The sequence below is a fragment of the Marmota monax genome, unplaced genomic scaffold, assembly GCF_021218885.2.
Source record: "Marmota monax isolate L192 unplaced genomic scaffold, Marmota_monax_Labrador192_F-V1.1 WCK01_AAM20220418_F8-fsc00041, whole genome shotgun sequence".
NCBI lineage: Eukaryota > Metazoa > Chordata > Mammalia > Rodentia > Sciuridae > Marmota > Marmota monax.
Genome location: NW_026695238.1, coordinates 13,754,822 through 13,769,256, shown reverse-complemented (window position 1 = coordinate 13,769,256; position 14,435 = coordinate 13,754,822). Strand labels below are relative to the sequence as shown.

General features: G+C 46.1%; 1 protein-coding gene and 1 pseudogene across 3 annotated transcripts in view; one reads left to right on the top strand and one right to left on the bottom strand.

Moving 5' to 3' along the window:
- Nucleotides 1–14,435, bottom strand: part of Armc9 (armadillo repeat containing 9) — a 131,889-nt gene that overhangs the window by 57,053 nt on the left and 60,401 nt on the right. For all 3 annotated transcript variants that reach the window (XR_006850808.2, XM_046439776.2, XM_046439777.1), the window contains exons 17-19: nt 12,906–12,980; nt 4,271–4,361; nt 354–409 (exon numbers count right to left, since the gene is read on the bottom strand). Coding sequence is in view for 2 of the 3 variants with exons in the window: in XM_046439776.2 (XP_046295732.1) it covers nt 354–409; nt 4,271–4,361; nt 12,906–12,980 (222 nt within the window). In the remaining variant the exon portion in view is untranslated. The remainder of the gene's footprint in view (nt 1–353; nt 410–4,270; nt 4,362–12,905; nt 12,981–14,435) is intronic.
- Nucleotides 9,021–9,547, top strand: LOC124089742 (ubiquitin-ribosomal protein eS31 fusion protein-like; annotated as a pseudogene).

Sequence of the window (14,435 nt, the reverse complement as noted above, 5' to 3'; positions counted from 1 at the left end):
GGTAGAGTCTACTTCCTTTCCCAGCCGGGGCCGGGCTTGCTGTGTGCTTCCGCAGAGTGCACAAGCCCCGTTCTGAGACCACTGAGCCCAGAGAGGACCAGAAGGGCTCACTTCTTCCCTGGTGGAACCCAGCCTGACTGGACCACTGAGTGACAGCTGGCACTGGAGAGACACCTCGGAGGCAGCCATGTAGGACTCTATGTGAGCCACCCCACTGGACCTCAGCCACCCCACAGGACTGAGGACAACAGGGCAGAAGTGGAAACTTCAGTTCTGAGCAACTGTTCAAGGCAAGGAAGACCAGGATAGTTTGGTATGAGTTTTCTACATGGTGAAAAGAGTTTCCAACTTACTTCATCATCATCATCTTCATCATCATCAGACTCAAGAACGCCATCAAGCAGCTCTTCTATAGAGGAAAAAAAAAATTATATATATATATATGAAAAAATATCAGTGAATAGCCACAAACAGTGGGCGACTTGGCCAACACAATCCTTCAGGCGCCACAGAGACCAGTGAGCACCATCAAGAGAAGGAGTGCTGGGCTCAACCATTTCTCATCGTAATCATTTCAGACACGTTTTGACATTGTCCTCAGAGATTTTAAATAAATCTCTCCATTTTTACCAGAACATATTTAGAGTAGCATGAGGAAAATCCCAACCAGCACATAATTTGAGGGACCTTCAGGGAAGGGAAGTAAACTAACATTTACCACCAGACATGGCAGCGGGCACCCCGACACTGAATCCTCACAACCCCCTTACAGCGAGAGGTGGAGGCACAGAGGGGAAGTAGAAACCGCATCTACTTCTGTGTACAGGTGGGGAGGTGGCTGTGGCAGGGAGGGTTCCCAGAGGCTCACTGCTACATCTTTAGCGTCCACAAACAAGCCTGGATTCATAGCGTAACTGAGCCAGAGAAAGAATGGACCATTTTACTATATGTAAAATGGGGATCCTACCACCTCCTTCTTAGGTGAAGCATCTGGCCCAGGTACCAGCAGGCATTACATAGATGCAGGTTCCCTCCTCCATGATGCCTTCCCTGGTGCCCTCACTGAGCCCATCATCTCTCCCTCCCTGAACATGATCTGCGTTTCACCTGGAACTCCTGCCAGCACTCACCCTGTGGATGACCCTGCCTCCTAATGAATGGACGGCTATTGACTGCAGGTGTCCCTTGTCCCTACTCTACTGGGTCGTGAGTATCTGGGGATGGAGCACCTGACTTCCCCCTCCCTGCGCTCCTGCTGCACCCTCCTTATTAGCACTGGTTTGGTGAAAGTAAAGAAAGCCTGAGAAAAGAAAGGAAGTCAAAAAGAAGGAAGGAGAAAGAAGGCGTCAAAGGCCATACTTAGAGGTGGCCTTAGCACGGGGCCTGACAGAGGCACCTACATTAATCAAACACCAAGCCACGGCCTAGGAGGGCGTCACCAACATCCTGACAGTCTCACTTACTCAAAGTGAGGTCTCCGCTGACCTCACTGGTCTGTGGCCAGCAGGACACCAAATCTGTCCCCACCTTGATGAGGTTTGCATGTCTCTACACCCATCCCAAGCCACACCACTGTCACAGAATGCCAGTGAGTTCAGAAAGCTACTCTGCAGACATAAAGCTGTTAAGTCATTCTGCATTTTGGCTGAATTTAATTATCTAACTTCTCTTCCCTTCTCAGACACAGCATATTCCATTCCATCTGCAGGAAATGCCTTTCAAAATGGTGGTGCTTCCTATGGTCACCAATTACAAACCCCTCAGGTTCTCTGTGGAAAAGTCAAGTAGTCCAGCACACTCCCTGCTCTCCTTCTTGGCCCAGCCTCTCTTCCCTAACCCACAATCTCTTCATCTATTGGCTCAGACTCTTCCCACCACCCAGAACAGGGCTGGTCCCATGTACTAGAAGACCTGGGTCTGGGCTCCTCCACCACTCACTCCTGAGTTGGTGCACAGCCACACTGCCCTCCCCAGTACCGCTCTACTTTCTCCTGCCCGTGGACCAGGCTAGCACCGCTGTTTCTCTGCCCTGACTGGCTATAGTCTGCCAGCTCCCTTGCAGAGGGCTGGAACTGTGGTCTGGGCCCAAGCCAGGGATAAACCTCCTTACTGCTGTTGGCTATAGCTCTGCTTGTCATTGTCACCAAGCTGGAATTTTCTTTTAGGCTTCACCAGACTAGTCTCTTCCCACCTATGGGGTTAGGCTCTTAGATACTCTAAAATATACCCACAACTTTGTACTTGAAGATCTTAAAACTTCACTGGAAAAATAGCACTGGTGGGCTGATAGCTACGGGCTAGAATGTATGAAAACCCACTCCTGTGCTTTTAAGTTTACTAAAATAAAACAAGGAAGTCTCTAAATAAAGATAATGGTAATGTCATTTCATGGTGGTTGTGGTTTTTCCTTGCAGTGCTGGGGATTGAACTCAGGGCCTCTGCATGCCAGGCAAGCACTCTACCGCTGGGACACACCGCCAGTCCTTCACATATCTTAAACTAGGAAGGTGGCCCCAATCCACACTCTGTTAGTTTCCATGTGAGTAGAAACACTGAGCAGAAGTTCTCTAGTTCCATTATTGTCTTGACTGGCTGCTCGTGGCACGTGTCATAAGGTGTGAGTGTGTGCTTTTGAATCTAGTTTCAAACTAGCAGACTCCTGGGTAGTTATCTCTGGGTTCTGCCTCCATAAAGAACAACTTGGATACTTTAGATGAAGAAAGAAATGTTTTAGGTCCCTTATTTGAACAGGAACTTGCTGAACTTTTGGGTAGGTATTTCCCAAGCCTTCCAGAATCTCCAGGGCTATCCAGCTGTAGTTCTGTCCACGACAACTTCTTGCCAGAGTGGTTCCTTACAAAGATGTGAACTGTCTCCTCCCTCATGGCAGCCTGGCATGTTGAGCCAGGGCAGTTTTACATAAGGGAAAGTTGACTCTTATGCCAGGGAGCAAATGGAGCCTGCATCCTGCTTCTTGGCTTCCAGGAAGACTGGCAAGAAGATGGATGTGCATTTGTCTCAACGACTCAAACACAGGCAGCCTTAAGAAGATTCCAACCCAAATGTGACCTTGAAGTTGCAGAGAACCCCTGGCCTGAGAGGGAGGACTTGGCGCCACTAATGACCAAGAAGCAGACGGGCAACAACTACCCACCTCAGTGGCAGCCCACCCAGAGAAGGCGGGAAGCAACCTTAGCCGAGACTCGGGCAGGCTCGTTCACATTGTATCTGTTTCATCGCACCAGCCTGGGCTTGGAGTCAGAACTGAAATCCCTGGAGAAAATGAAGCTCTATTCTCTGTCCACCTGAATTTGGGATGAGTTATACTTGCTCCATAAGAATCAAAGAGGAGGACAAACAGGATGGCCAGGAAACCCACAGCTCCCTGGCCACTCACTCCTGTGGCCTCTTCTCTGCCTGGCAGCAGGCTCCTCTTGGCTGCCCGGGTACCACCTGTCCCTCGATGCCCTCTCTCTCCTGTGGGGATTCTAATTTAACTGTATGGGTGCAGCAAATCTGCCCAGGTGCTGTGAGGCTTGAACCGGGAACAGAGACACGGCACCTGTGGGCTTCTGGCGTTTCCCTGGAGCTTGGCTCTGGTCAAGCAGTGACTTGTGAGGAGAAGGGAGACCCTGGCTTACCTTTTGCTCATGTTTACTTGCACTGCTAGGTGTCAGGGAAGGGCACGCGGAGAGTCAGAGGGGACAAACTGCCCCAATGCTGGCAGCACCAAGGGCCTCTGTTGAAGAGTCCACACCAAGAGCCAAGAGCTCCTCCCCCACCCCATCCAAGGCTCCCCTGGCCTTCCTCTCCTGCTTATTATGGGACATGTGGCTGTGGTAATAGAAGCAGCTCAACAGAAAGGGGACCTTGCTTCTAGATGAAAATCATACATCACCTGGAGTGAATGGATCACCAAGGGAGGCGTGTACTGCACTATCTGACCCCAGGACCTGGGGAAGTCACCCTTTGGGGGCAGAACTTAGGAGGGGAAAGGGAGAGGCCCATAAAGAGAACTTACAAGGTTAGGGAAGGGTTTCTGAAATTGCTTTTAACTTCTTTTTGTTGACTACAGGCCCTAAAGTATGATAAGAGACTGTTAATCTTTGGACACTCTGGCCTTGACTACTGTGAGTTCACCTGGGCCTCCCCACTTCCCTAAAGGCCAGTGACTTCCAAGGAACCCCAAGCCTCACTGAGAGAGCCCAAGATCCTTCTGACACATGCAAACAGTTCAAAAGCGAGGCGTAGGTTCTTGCATTAAACTGACCGGAATTGAGCTGCTTGATGATGAACTCTATCTGGCGGATCATCTCAGCATTGCCTTCTTTGATGAAGCAGCGCAGAATGTCTTCCATCCCCTAGAAGCACAATGCACACAATGCTTTAGTGTTTTCAGTAGGGCAGTTTCATCTCATCCAAAAAAGAATTTCTCTTTTTTTGGGGGGAAGAAGATACGTACAATAAAAATCCTCTGCTTACTACTAAATATTCTTTTTGTTCCTTTTATAAGTCACAGTGAGATTTTCTTCTTGGTTGACTGACTGACTTCAACATAACATTATAATGTATTTAGCTTAAAAACAATTGTAAAATTTCCCTGCATAGTACTGCCTCGAGTTTTGGCGATTTGTTGAGAGGTGATTTCTTTCCTGTGTTTTCCTCTATTTATTCAATGCCTTCTGGATTTTAGGGCCAAATAGGGCCTTCAAAAAGTGGAACATTTGTTTAGAGAAGTAAATGAACAAACAGAAACTCTTTAAACAGCCTTCATTCTTTTTCTATCATAAGAATTATAGTTACTACACTATGTCATTATGTTATTGTAATTTTTAAAAAAATATTTTTAGCTGTAGATGGACATGATATCTTTATTTTATTCTATGCGGTGCTGAGAATTGAACCCAGGGCGTCACATGTGCTAGGCAGGCGCTCTACCACTGAGCTGTGACCCTAGCCCCTATTGTAATATATTTGACACTGGAATTTTCACATTGGCTAGCACAATCACAGGGAAACCCAGAGGTGAGTTGACTTGAACATGGTGTCTAATTCCTCTCCTTCCTCTTTCTCTGAAGGACGGGAGTTAAGCACACAGCTGGAGCTGTTTTGAGGCTTCCTTGCCACCAAGACGGGAAAGCATATCTAATGATGAACCCAAAACAGAAGAAGCAGAGTGCAGAGGTGGTAGAGAGATGGATCTGATGCCATGCAAACCCTGACAAACCATGCTTGAAGCTTATCCTGGACTTCTTGGTTACATGAGCTGATATGTTCCCTTTTTAGGTAGGCCAGTTTGGAATCAGAGAAGTGTCAAGAGCAGAAGAGGTTAAACTCTCATGACCCAATGAAGAGAACTGCTTTACAGAAAGGTTAAATCAAGATTATCATTTGGATGGTAATCCTAGCTCCTACGTGGATTAACTGTGTGACCTTACTCAAATTACTCAACTTCACTCAGCCTGTTTCTTCAATTATAAAACATAACTAATACACATGTACACATCTACATAACTAATACCCCGTTAATACGTGGTCTTTTTTAAGACCATGTATGTAACGGGGTATTAGTTATGTAGATGTATACATGTGTCAGGATGCACTGAGCCGAACGAGGAAGGCCTGAGCATCCACTGTTTGCCAGTCACACCTAAACGATGGCATCTCGTGCCGCGGCTGGCACCTACGTCCACTAGACAGGAGAGGCTGCCTGGCTGTGTCTGGAGGGCTAGTGGCTGGGGTGAAAGACCCGGTAGCTAAGTCAAGGGGATAACATCAGAGTGAGGAGAGCAGAGGATTGGGACAGAGCTGAGAGAACAATGACATTTCATTGGAAGACAGACGGGTAAGCTCACAGAGACCCTGAGAAAACAGTCTACAACGGGAGAAGGCCTTGAAGGGGTCTCTGGAATCAAGGACAGGGTGTTTCAAAGAGGACTGGGCAGCACTGTCCAGCTCCTGTGCGGCCAGCCAAATACCTGCGTTTGTCTTACAAAGGGACAACACCAACATCTGGCGTGGACCTTGGCTGTCAGGAGAGCTGACTTTGCTGTCTCAGTCTTATCAACTGGCCTCACCCTTACCGTCTGTCCCCACTTCCCAGGGAAGGGCCACTGTAGGAGCGACAGCTCCATCAGCCCGACATGCCCAAGAGCAGAATTAAGCACAAGCAGCTTGGGAATGGAAAGTCCTCAACCTGTGCCCCAGGAATGGGACAAAGAATCCATTCAGGCTCGCTTCTACCTTTTCTTCCCAGATGTTACTTTTACAAGTGAGTATCTGCTCTTATCTTTATAGATCTTTTTATTTTCACTCTTTCTCTTTCATATGGCTCTAACTCAGTTGTTACTTGGAAAACAAACAATAAATTCCTGTGTAAAGAGGAGGATCACCTAGGGATGCTTTCTTAATAGGAAAGAGTCCAGTCAGAAATTGTACTTATTTTTTAAAACCACATATATTAGGTAATGTTTAATCTGAATTATAGAAATGAGAAGTCATAAAAATAACAGTATTTGACCCTGAAAGTAATAACTCATTTTGAAGATAATCCTGGCCTAATACAAGCACTCAGGTCAGATGGAAAGGAGAATATCAGCCACGTGTGAAATGGAATTGCAGGCTGAATGGAAGCAACCAGGAGGTCAAGGTTAGGATCATTGCAGGAAACAGTGGAGAGGCCCTTATCTGGAATGCCTGGGGCTTCAGGGTTTTGGCTTTGGGAACATCTGCATGCACATAATGAGCTCATTTATGCTTTGTCAGTATCTCATACACATGCCATCAAGATGACTTCATACAGTATTTTAAATAATTCTGTATGTGAAACAAAGTTTTATGATGTAGAATGTTCTACCTGTATTTCATGTCTACGCTCCAAAAGTTTTAGAGTTTGGAATATTTAAGATTCTAGATTTTTGGATTAGAGATGCTCAATATGAAATAACACAGAAGACAGTGTTTGTATTATAGAATTTAAGGAAGGAAAACATTTATCATATCTAGATTTTTCATTAAAGATGAGATTAGGGATAGGAGTCTAGAAAGAAATTGGTATAGAAAGAGCGCTTGCCTAGCATGTGTGAGAACCTGGGCTTGATCCCTAGCACTGGGGGAGCGGGGGGAAGAAAAAAGATTAAATTAGTTCTTATTTCTAAAGAAGCACTGCAGCCTGAGGTGTGGCAAGTTCTCAAAACAAACATGCAGTTGGCCCCTGCACTAGCTGTGTGGCTCCAGGCCCAGAAATCTACCTCTTACATCAATGGGGACACAGCCACAGCCACTCCTTTAGGGGCTTTGAGGACTGAGTGGGCTAAAGCACCTTGCACAGAGGTAGACAGCGTGTACTGAACACCACACAGCTCTCCAAACGATCCCACTCTCCCTTATGCTCAGCAGTTCAGCTCTATACCACATTCTATTTTGTTCCAGCCCAAATAGTCTAATCTACCACTAAAGGTCTTCAAGAGAAACTTCCCTCTTGGAAACTCAAATATCTGTTTTAGGTGAATAAAAACATTTTCCTCTAATTCTGAAAGTCATTCAGGTTTTCCAATAAAACTTATAAGCTACATAAAATAAACAGCCAGTGTACATGATGGAATTCAAGTGACTTGGGAGGCCGAGACAGGAGGATCATTAAATTCAAGGCCAACTTCAGCAACTTAGCAAGAGCATGCTTCAAAATAAAAAATAAAAAAGGGCTGGGACCCAGATGCCTATCAATAGATGAATGGGTTAAGAAAAAATGTACTTTTACTCAGCCACAATGACTTTATGGATGTGAGGGCAATCTGGCTGCAACATCTGTCACTCCATTGATTGCCAGGGTTGATTTGGCTGATCCCACTGGCTAGGCGGGTGTCCCCTTCCTCCCCCACAAGCTGTGCACTCAGACAACCTTCCCTGATAAAGGAGCACTGTTCTTCAGTCAAGAGTAGCTGCACTCCCCTGCTAGAACCTCCAAATGAGCTCTGGTGAATAATGACTTTATGACATTAGCTGGTAAATGGATGGAAATGGAGAACATCATGCTAAGTGAAATAAGCCAACTTCAGAAAATCAAAGGTCACATGTTACCGGGCACACACCTGTAATCCCAGCGGCTAGGGAGACTGAGATAGGAGGATTGTGAGTTCAAAGCCAGCCTCAGCAAAAGCAAGGCCCTAAGCAACTCAGTTAGACCCTGTCTCTAAATAAATACAAAATTTATTGGGGATGTAGCTCAGTGATGGAGTGCCCCTGAGTTCAATCCCCAATATCCCACCCCCCCAAAAAAGTCAAATGTTTTTTCTCATATGTGGAAGTTAGAGTAAAATAAAGGAAAGAAAGGAGAGGGTCAGATATCATAAAGACACAGGCAAGATCAGTGGAAAAGAAGGAGCTTAAGAGGGAGAAAGGAAGGATGGGAAAGGAGGAGATGTGCTATGTATATACATATGCCACAGGAAATTTCACCTTTATGTGTAAGTAGAAAGAACCAACCAAAAATAAATAAATCAGAAGAGCAAACGGAAGATCAGTAGAATAGAGGAGGGAGAAGCGGGAGGGAGGAAGGAGGGAAGAGTGGGGAGCGTGAGCTGAAATCAAAGGCCATTCATGCACCATTTCTTGGAGTAAACGCAACCCCAATGTTACTAGGTATAACCAAAATGCTATAAATAAATGAATACAATAAAGAAAAAAAAGGGGTGTAACTTAGCAGTAAAGTGTCCCTGGGGCTAGCCCCAATACTAAAAAAAAAAAAAAAAAAGAATAAAATATTTCTCTGCATAGAGATAAAACTGAACATTCTGAAGTATTTCTTCTTTTATGGCTATTGTTTTACACAATTGAGATCATACTGGTTACAATGCTGTTTGTTATTTTTAAATTTAACTTACTATTTTCTTGTGTCAATATAAAGCTCATAAACAAAGTTTTAGTAGCTATAATAATAATAGCAGCTAAGATCACCTCTCAATGCTCACTAAGTGGCAGGCATAGTATGTGAGCATTAGTTCTTTTGATTCTCACAATTCCATGTGTTTGGTGCTACAGTAATTCCCACAGTGCCCAAAGACAACCAGATCTGCCATGTGAGCTGGAGCCATAGTCAGGACGCAGATTTCATAAAGACCCTTTCAGGGAAGACTATCCCACTCAAGGTTGATGGATACCATAGAATATGTAAAGGCCAAGATCCAGGACGAGGGAGGAATTCCTCCTGATCAGCAAAACCTGACCTTAGCTTGTCAGCACAGGAAGAAGGACATACTTGGTCTGACTACAACATTCAAAAGGAGTCCACCTTTCATCTAGTGCTGAGGCTGGTGGTGCTAAGAGGGCTTACCCCACTCCCAGGAAGAACAAACACAAGAGAAAGAACATTAAGTTGGCTTTCCTGAAATACTGTAAGGGGGACGAAAATGGCACAGTTATTCACCTTTGCCGGGAGTGCCCTTCAGATGAATGTGGCACTGGAGATTTTATGGCGAGCCACTTTGACAGACATTATTGTGGCAACTGTTGTCTGACTGATTAATTCAACTAACTAGAGGACCAATAATGTGTGACAACAACAACAACAAAAAGACAGAACACAGCTCACCTCCCTGCCTGTTCTTATTCCTTCCCCAACTCGTTCCCCCGAGTGTTGCCATTTAGGTTGTTCCCTGGTTTCTACTACAATCAATAATGCTGCAGTGAATATTTCAGTATATACTATCTGGTCATGGTGTACGTGAGCTCCAGAAGAATTACTGGGCAAAGAATATGAATGTTTTTGAGGATTATATATATATATGTGTGTGTGTGTGTGTCTGTGTGTGCACGCGTGTGCAGCCATATTGCAAGGATGTTCTACCAACTAATCATCTCAGTCAAATTTCTACACTAATTTTGAAAGGCCTTTCCCTAAGGGCACCATGGAATGTAGCTAGGAAGCTAGGTGGCCCCCTGCGGCGCACAACTGCTATGATCGTAGCTGGAGAGTACTGTAGGACTAGCTACACCCCAGCCCTTGTTATTTTTTATGTTGAGACAGGGTCTTGCTAAGTTGCCCAGACTGACCTGGAACTTGTGATCCTCCTGCCTTCCAAGTAGCTGGGATTATTGATGTGTGCCTGGTTGAGAAGCAACTTTTAAACAGCTTCTCCACACTTATGCTTATTATATTAGTACCAAATACAATTTGACTGGTCTTACCATGTCACCAAAAGGAGGAAAAAAAAAGGGGGGGGGGAGGCAAATGAGTCCCCTGAGGCCCCTTTAAGCTGGCTGAGTTGTGGAGCGGGACAAGAGCTCTGATAAAAAGGGCTGCCTGACGCTCGGGCTCAGGCCTCGGGCAGCAAGGGCTCGATTACTTGGGCAGGGTATCAGCCAATGACTGGCATCCCAGCTTCCTTTGCAGCGAGGGTACTGGCACCCAGCCTAGATGCTGCCAAAAATGTACCCAGGTGAAGCTTCTGAATTGGAAGCAGGCAATGTGAGAAAGTGGGCAGGAGGGAACACACATCTTTTGGAAGAGTGGACAGCAGTGGCACCCAGACCTCTGGGGAGAGTGGAGGAGGGTTCCTGGCATAGTAGGCATGAGCTGTGGGCAGCCCATGGAGCACAAGAGCATTCCTTCAGGCTGGGTGCCCCCACGCCCAGTTCCCTGGTCTCCCAGAGATTCTACAGCCTTCCTACCTAGCACCACATCTGGTCTGCCCCAGCTCTGGAGAATGCTCACAGGGGCTCTGATCCCAGGGAAGGGCACATGGTGACAAGTACTCCAGCTTGGTACTAATTGTACTTGGTACTAGTATAATTTTATGCATGTGCTGTCATTTTCCATAAGCACACAAAGGTTTTACCCAGTGGCCAAAACAGAATTCTTATAATGACATGTTCTGCCTTAATTCCTCATGATGTAATAAAATTTTCATTCTGCCTCATCCTGCTTTTCCTAATTATCATCTTCTAAAGTTATTAACATTGTGAACAAAAGAACCACAATTTCATCAGCAATTATGGTAAAAATTATGTTACTTCCAGGTTTTCAACATTGTAAAAATGTTAAAATGAGCATCACCCTGCACTGAGTTCCTCTCTGCATCAACAACCGCAGGGAAATGAACGAGCCCGAGATGGGCACTGCAGTGGGTCTCACCTGTGGTGCGCAGCTGCTTTGCAGAAGGACTGTGTGACCCTCAGCTCAAACACCAGCAGGGCCTAAGGACATCAGTTCTGTCTCCCCTTCCCTAGCACTGCATGAGCAGAGGGTACTGTGGGGAGGTTGTGGATAGCGTTTTTCTTGTCTTGTTCCTCTAGGGCTTAGCATTCCCAGCATCCCTCGCAGCTAAGGTGAAGGCAGGTGCACAGCTGAGACGCTGACCAGCAAATGCACCATGCAGCCTCATATCCAATAAGAATGTGCTGGCTTTATTCACCTAAAAACTCCCTCAAGGATAAAAGTGTAAAGAGGGAACCCGAGGATTTAAGAGAAACCTTACTGTGGCCATAACCACCCTTTTGAGGCCACTTTACAAATCGTTCAATAGGCAACCGCCTGGGTGTTGTGTCTAAAAAGTTCCTCAGCTCAGGCTAACAGGAGTCGGGGAGGCTCATGACTCTGACCTCCATTCAAATGCCAGAGGCAGCCTACACTCAGACCTTTTCTCTTAAAAGTCAAAAACTAAAGTGTTTTTCACTAAGTTGCTTCATTATCATTCAATCTTTTTTCTGTGTCATTCTCTCCCACGTTCCTCCTTCTGGGACATAGTGCCACTCAGGACCCTGGGGCTCTGCTGCCATATTCTTTCTCCCTGGCCTCATGATCTGTGGGATGCCCTGTTCTGCTGAGCTACACCTTGATGATCTCAGGGGATGCTGTCCCTGTCCCCGGACTGCACTCCCTCCCGTCATCCCCACCTTTGCTGGATGTTCTCAGGGCCTTGTGCATTCTAGGTATGCATTGTAATATTGAGCTATACCCCAGCCCTTGCCTTTTTTGATGCCACGACACCCCACCCTTTCCTCCTACATGCCATTTTCCTGTTCCTTCCTTGATTAACAATCTTTCTCTTTCACCTAAATGACTACAGTGAGGATTTAATCAAGCTTTTATTTCCTATTTCCTATTGAAAATGCAAAGTTTTTAATTTAAAAGTAGCAGGCAACTCAGTTCCACTGTTTGGTAAGCTGGTATAACTGTTAATGTGATTTAGAAAACCAAAACCAAGTACTCCTATTAAGCCATTCTAAGGAGGCAAAACCAACTGGGGGAATGTTCTGGTTTCAATCTGACATCATCCTGTGTTTTGAGTGGGGAAATACATGTAATCCCTTCACCGCAGCATATAATATACACATGGTTACCCTGGTTTCACATGGTACAAAGAAAAAGAACAAAACTTTAGTGACTTTGCTTATTAGATCTTGAAACATTCACCTCTCCAAATAAGACACTAATCACCTGGTGCTGATTTCACTTGAGCATAAGCACTAATGCAAATACACTAAACTGGGAACTTGCTGTTTACCAACCAACTTGAGTACTGCACTTTTGCAATCTTTGCAGCTTGTCTGTTCCATTTGCAAAATAAACTTGCTGGAAATTTCTTAACACTGCGGTTCTTAACCATTTAGAATTTAGGGGTTCCCTTGAGATTCTGATAAAAGATATAGACTTTTCCCAGAAAACTTTCTTTTGTGTGTGGTGCTGGGGATTGAACCCAAGGCCTTGTGCATTTGAGGCAAGCACTCTACCAACTGAGCTATATCCCCTGCCCCTGCCCAGAAAACTGCAAATACACATTTTGCATGCCATTTCAGGAAGTGTGTGACCTGTGTAAAGCCTCCCCGGCTCTGTGGAGCAGTGCTTGCCCCAGCAGCTGGGCACGTGGCACTGACAGGCGCCCACAGCACTCGGCGCTCTCTCTTACCATTGCTCTTGCCTCCTCACGAATGGATGGAATAGAAAGGATACTGTACAGAGCTCCGTTCACATATGGCTGTATCTTTAAGGGGAGAAAAAGACAGTCAATTGCAAGTTTTCAAATACCATACAACTCAATTATCAAACACCACAGCTGGCTGAGGAGGAGAGGGCGTCCATCTCTCCGGAGTTTAGGATGCATGTTTTCAAAGAACAGACATCTCTATTTGTATGTTCTAGGGATCTCTACAACCAGGAGTCCAAAACCAAGGCCATCTCTCTGCCCAAGGCCTCCTCCTGCTATACTCCACTGCTTAAGTCATTTCTATCCTCCTGGTCACGGAGCCTGGGAACTTTAGAGTCGTCACGGATTGCTCGGAACTCCCTGGGTTCGGTCCTTGAAAGGAACCTTCTATTCCACATCTGTTGCTGCCGTCCTGTTCACACATCGCTGTCCATGGCCCAGCCTCCATCAGACCTCCAGCCTCCACCCGACACCCACCCTTTAACCCAACCATCCTATCATCGCTGAAATTCTACAGCATGGGCTGATTGTTCCTGCCCCCCCTCGGGAGCCTTCCAAGCACCCATGGCGAAGTCCTAGCTTCTTCCACACACTGTGTGTACCACACACACAGGCTCCTCCAGGGGCTGGTGCCCACACCACCCGCCCTGCTCTTCCCTCTGTACTGCCCAGGGTGCCCACACTACTTGAAGGACCCCCGCCACATGTTCCTGATGCACGCACCTCAGCCCTGGCTGCTGCAGTTTCCCTTATGGGAAAGCTCTTCCCACATGTCCATCTGGACAGCTGATTCTGCCTTTCAAACCAAGCTCCGACAGAGATTCTAGGAAGCTCTTCCTGAAAGCTCTGCACACGGTGCTCACTTCTGCTCCCTGTTCAACCCTCTACTGCTCTCCTGAATTCTGTGACTTTTTTTTTTTTTTCTTGTAAGGGAGATTGAACCCAGAAGCATTTTTTTAAAATTTTTAATTCTGAGATAGGGGATTGCTAAGTTGCCAAGGCTGGCCTCGAATTTGTGATCCTCCTGCCTCAGCCTCCCAAGTAGTTGGGATTAGAGGTGTGTACCACTGTGCCTGGAGACTCTAGTGGGTGTTTTTTTTTGGTTGTTGTTTGTTTGTTTTAAATATACAGGAAGTCTCTTCCTTTAGGACCTCTGAGGAGAGGACCATTCTTAAATCATACAGATAACACCAACATAAAATGAACACAGGACAGGTCACAGCTGGCTTGATGAGTGAGAGTCACCTGTTCTGTGGACTGTGTGCTGCTCTCTCCACAGGAAGAGAGAGGGCACACTGGCCACCACCCTTCCTAGCTTCCTAGCACTGGGCTTTCTCTCTTTCTCTCTCTCTCTCTCTCTCTCGGTTCTGGGGATTGAACCTAGGGTGACTTTACAACTGAGCTACATCTCCAGTGCTTTTGAGTTTTTATTTTGAGACAGAATCTCGCTAAGTGCTGCAGCTGGTCCTGAACTTGCAGTCCTCCTGCTTAAGCCTCCCAAGTCCCTGGGAT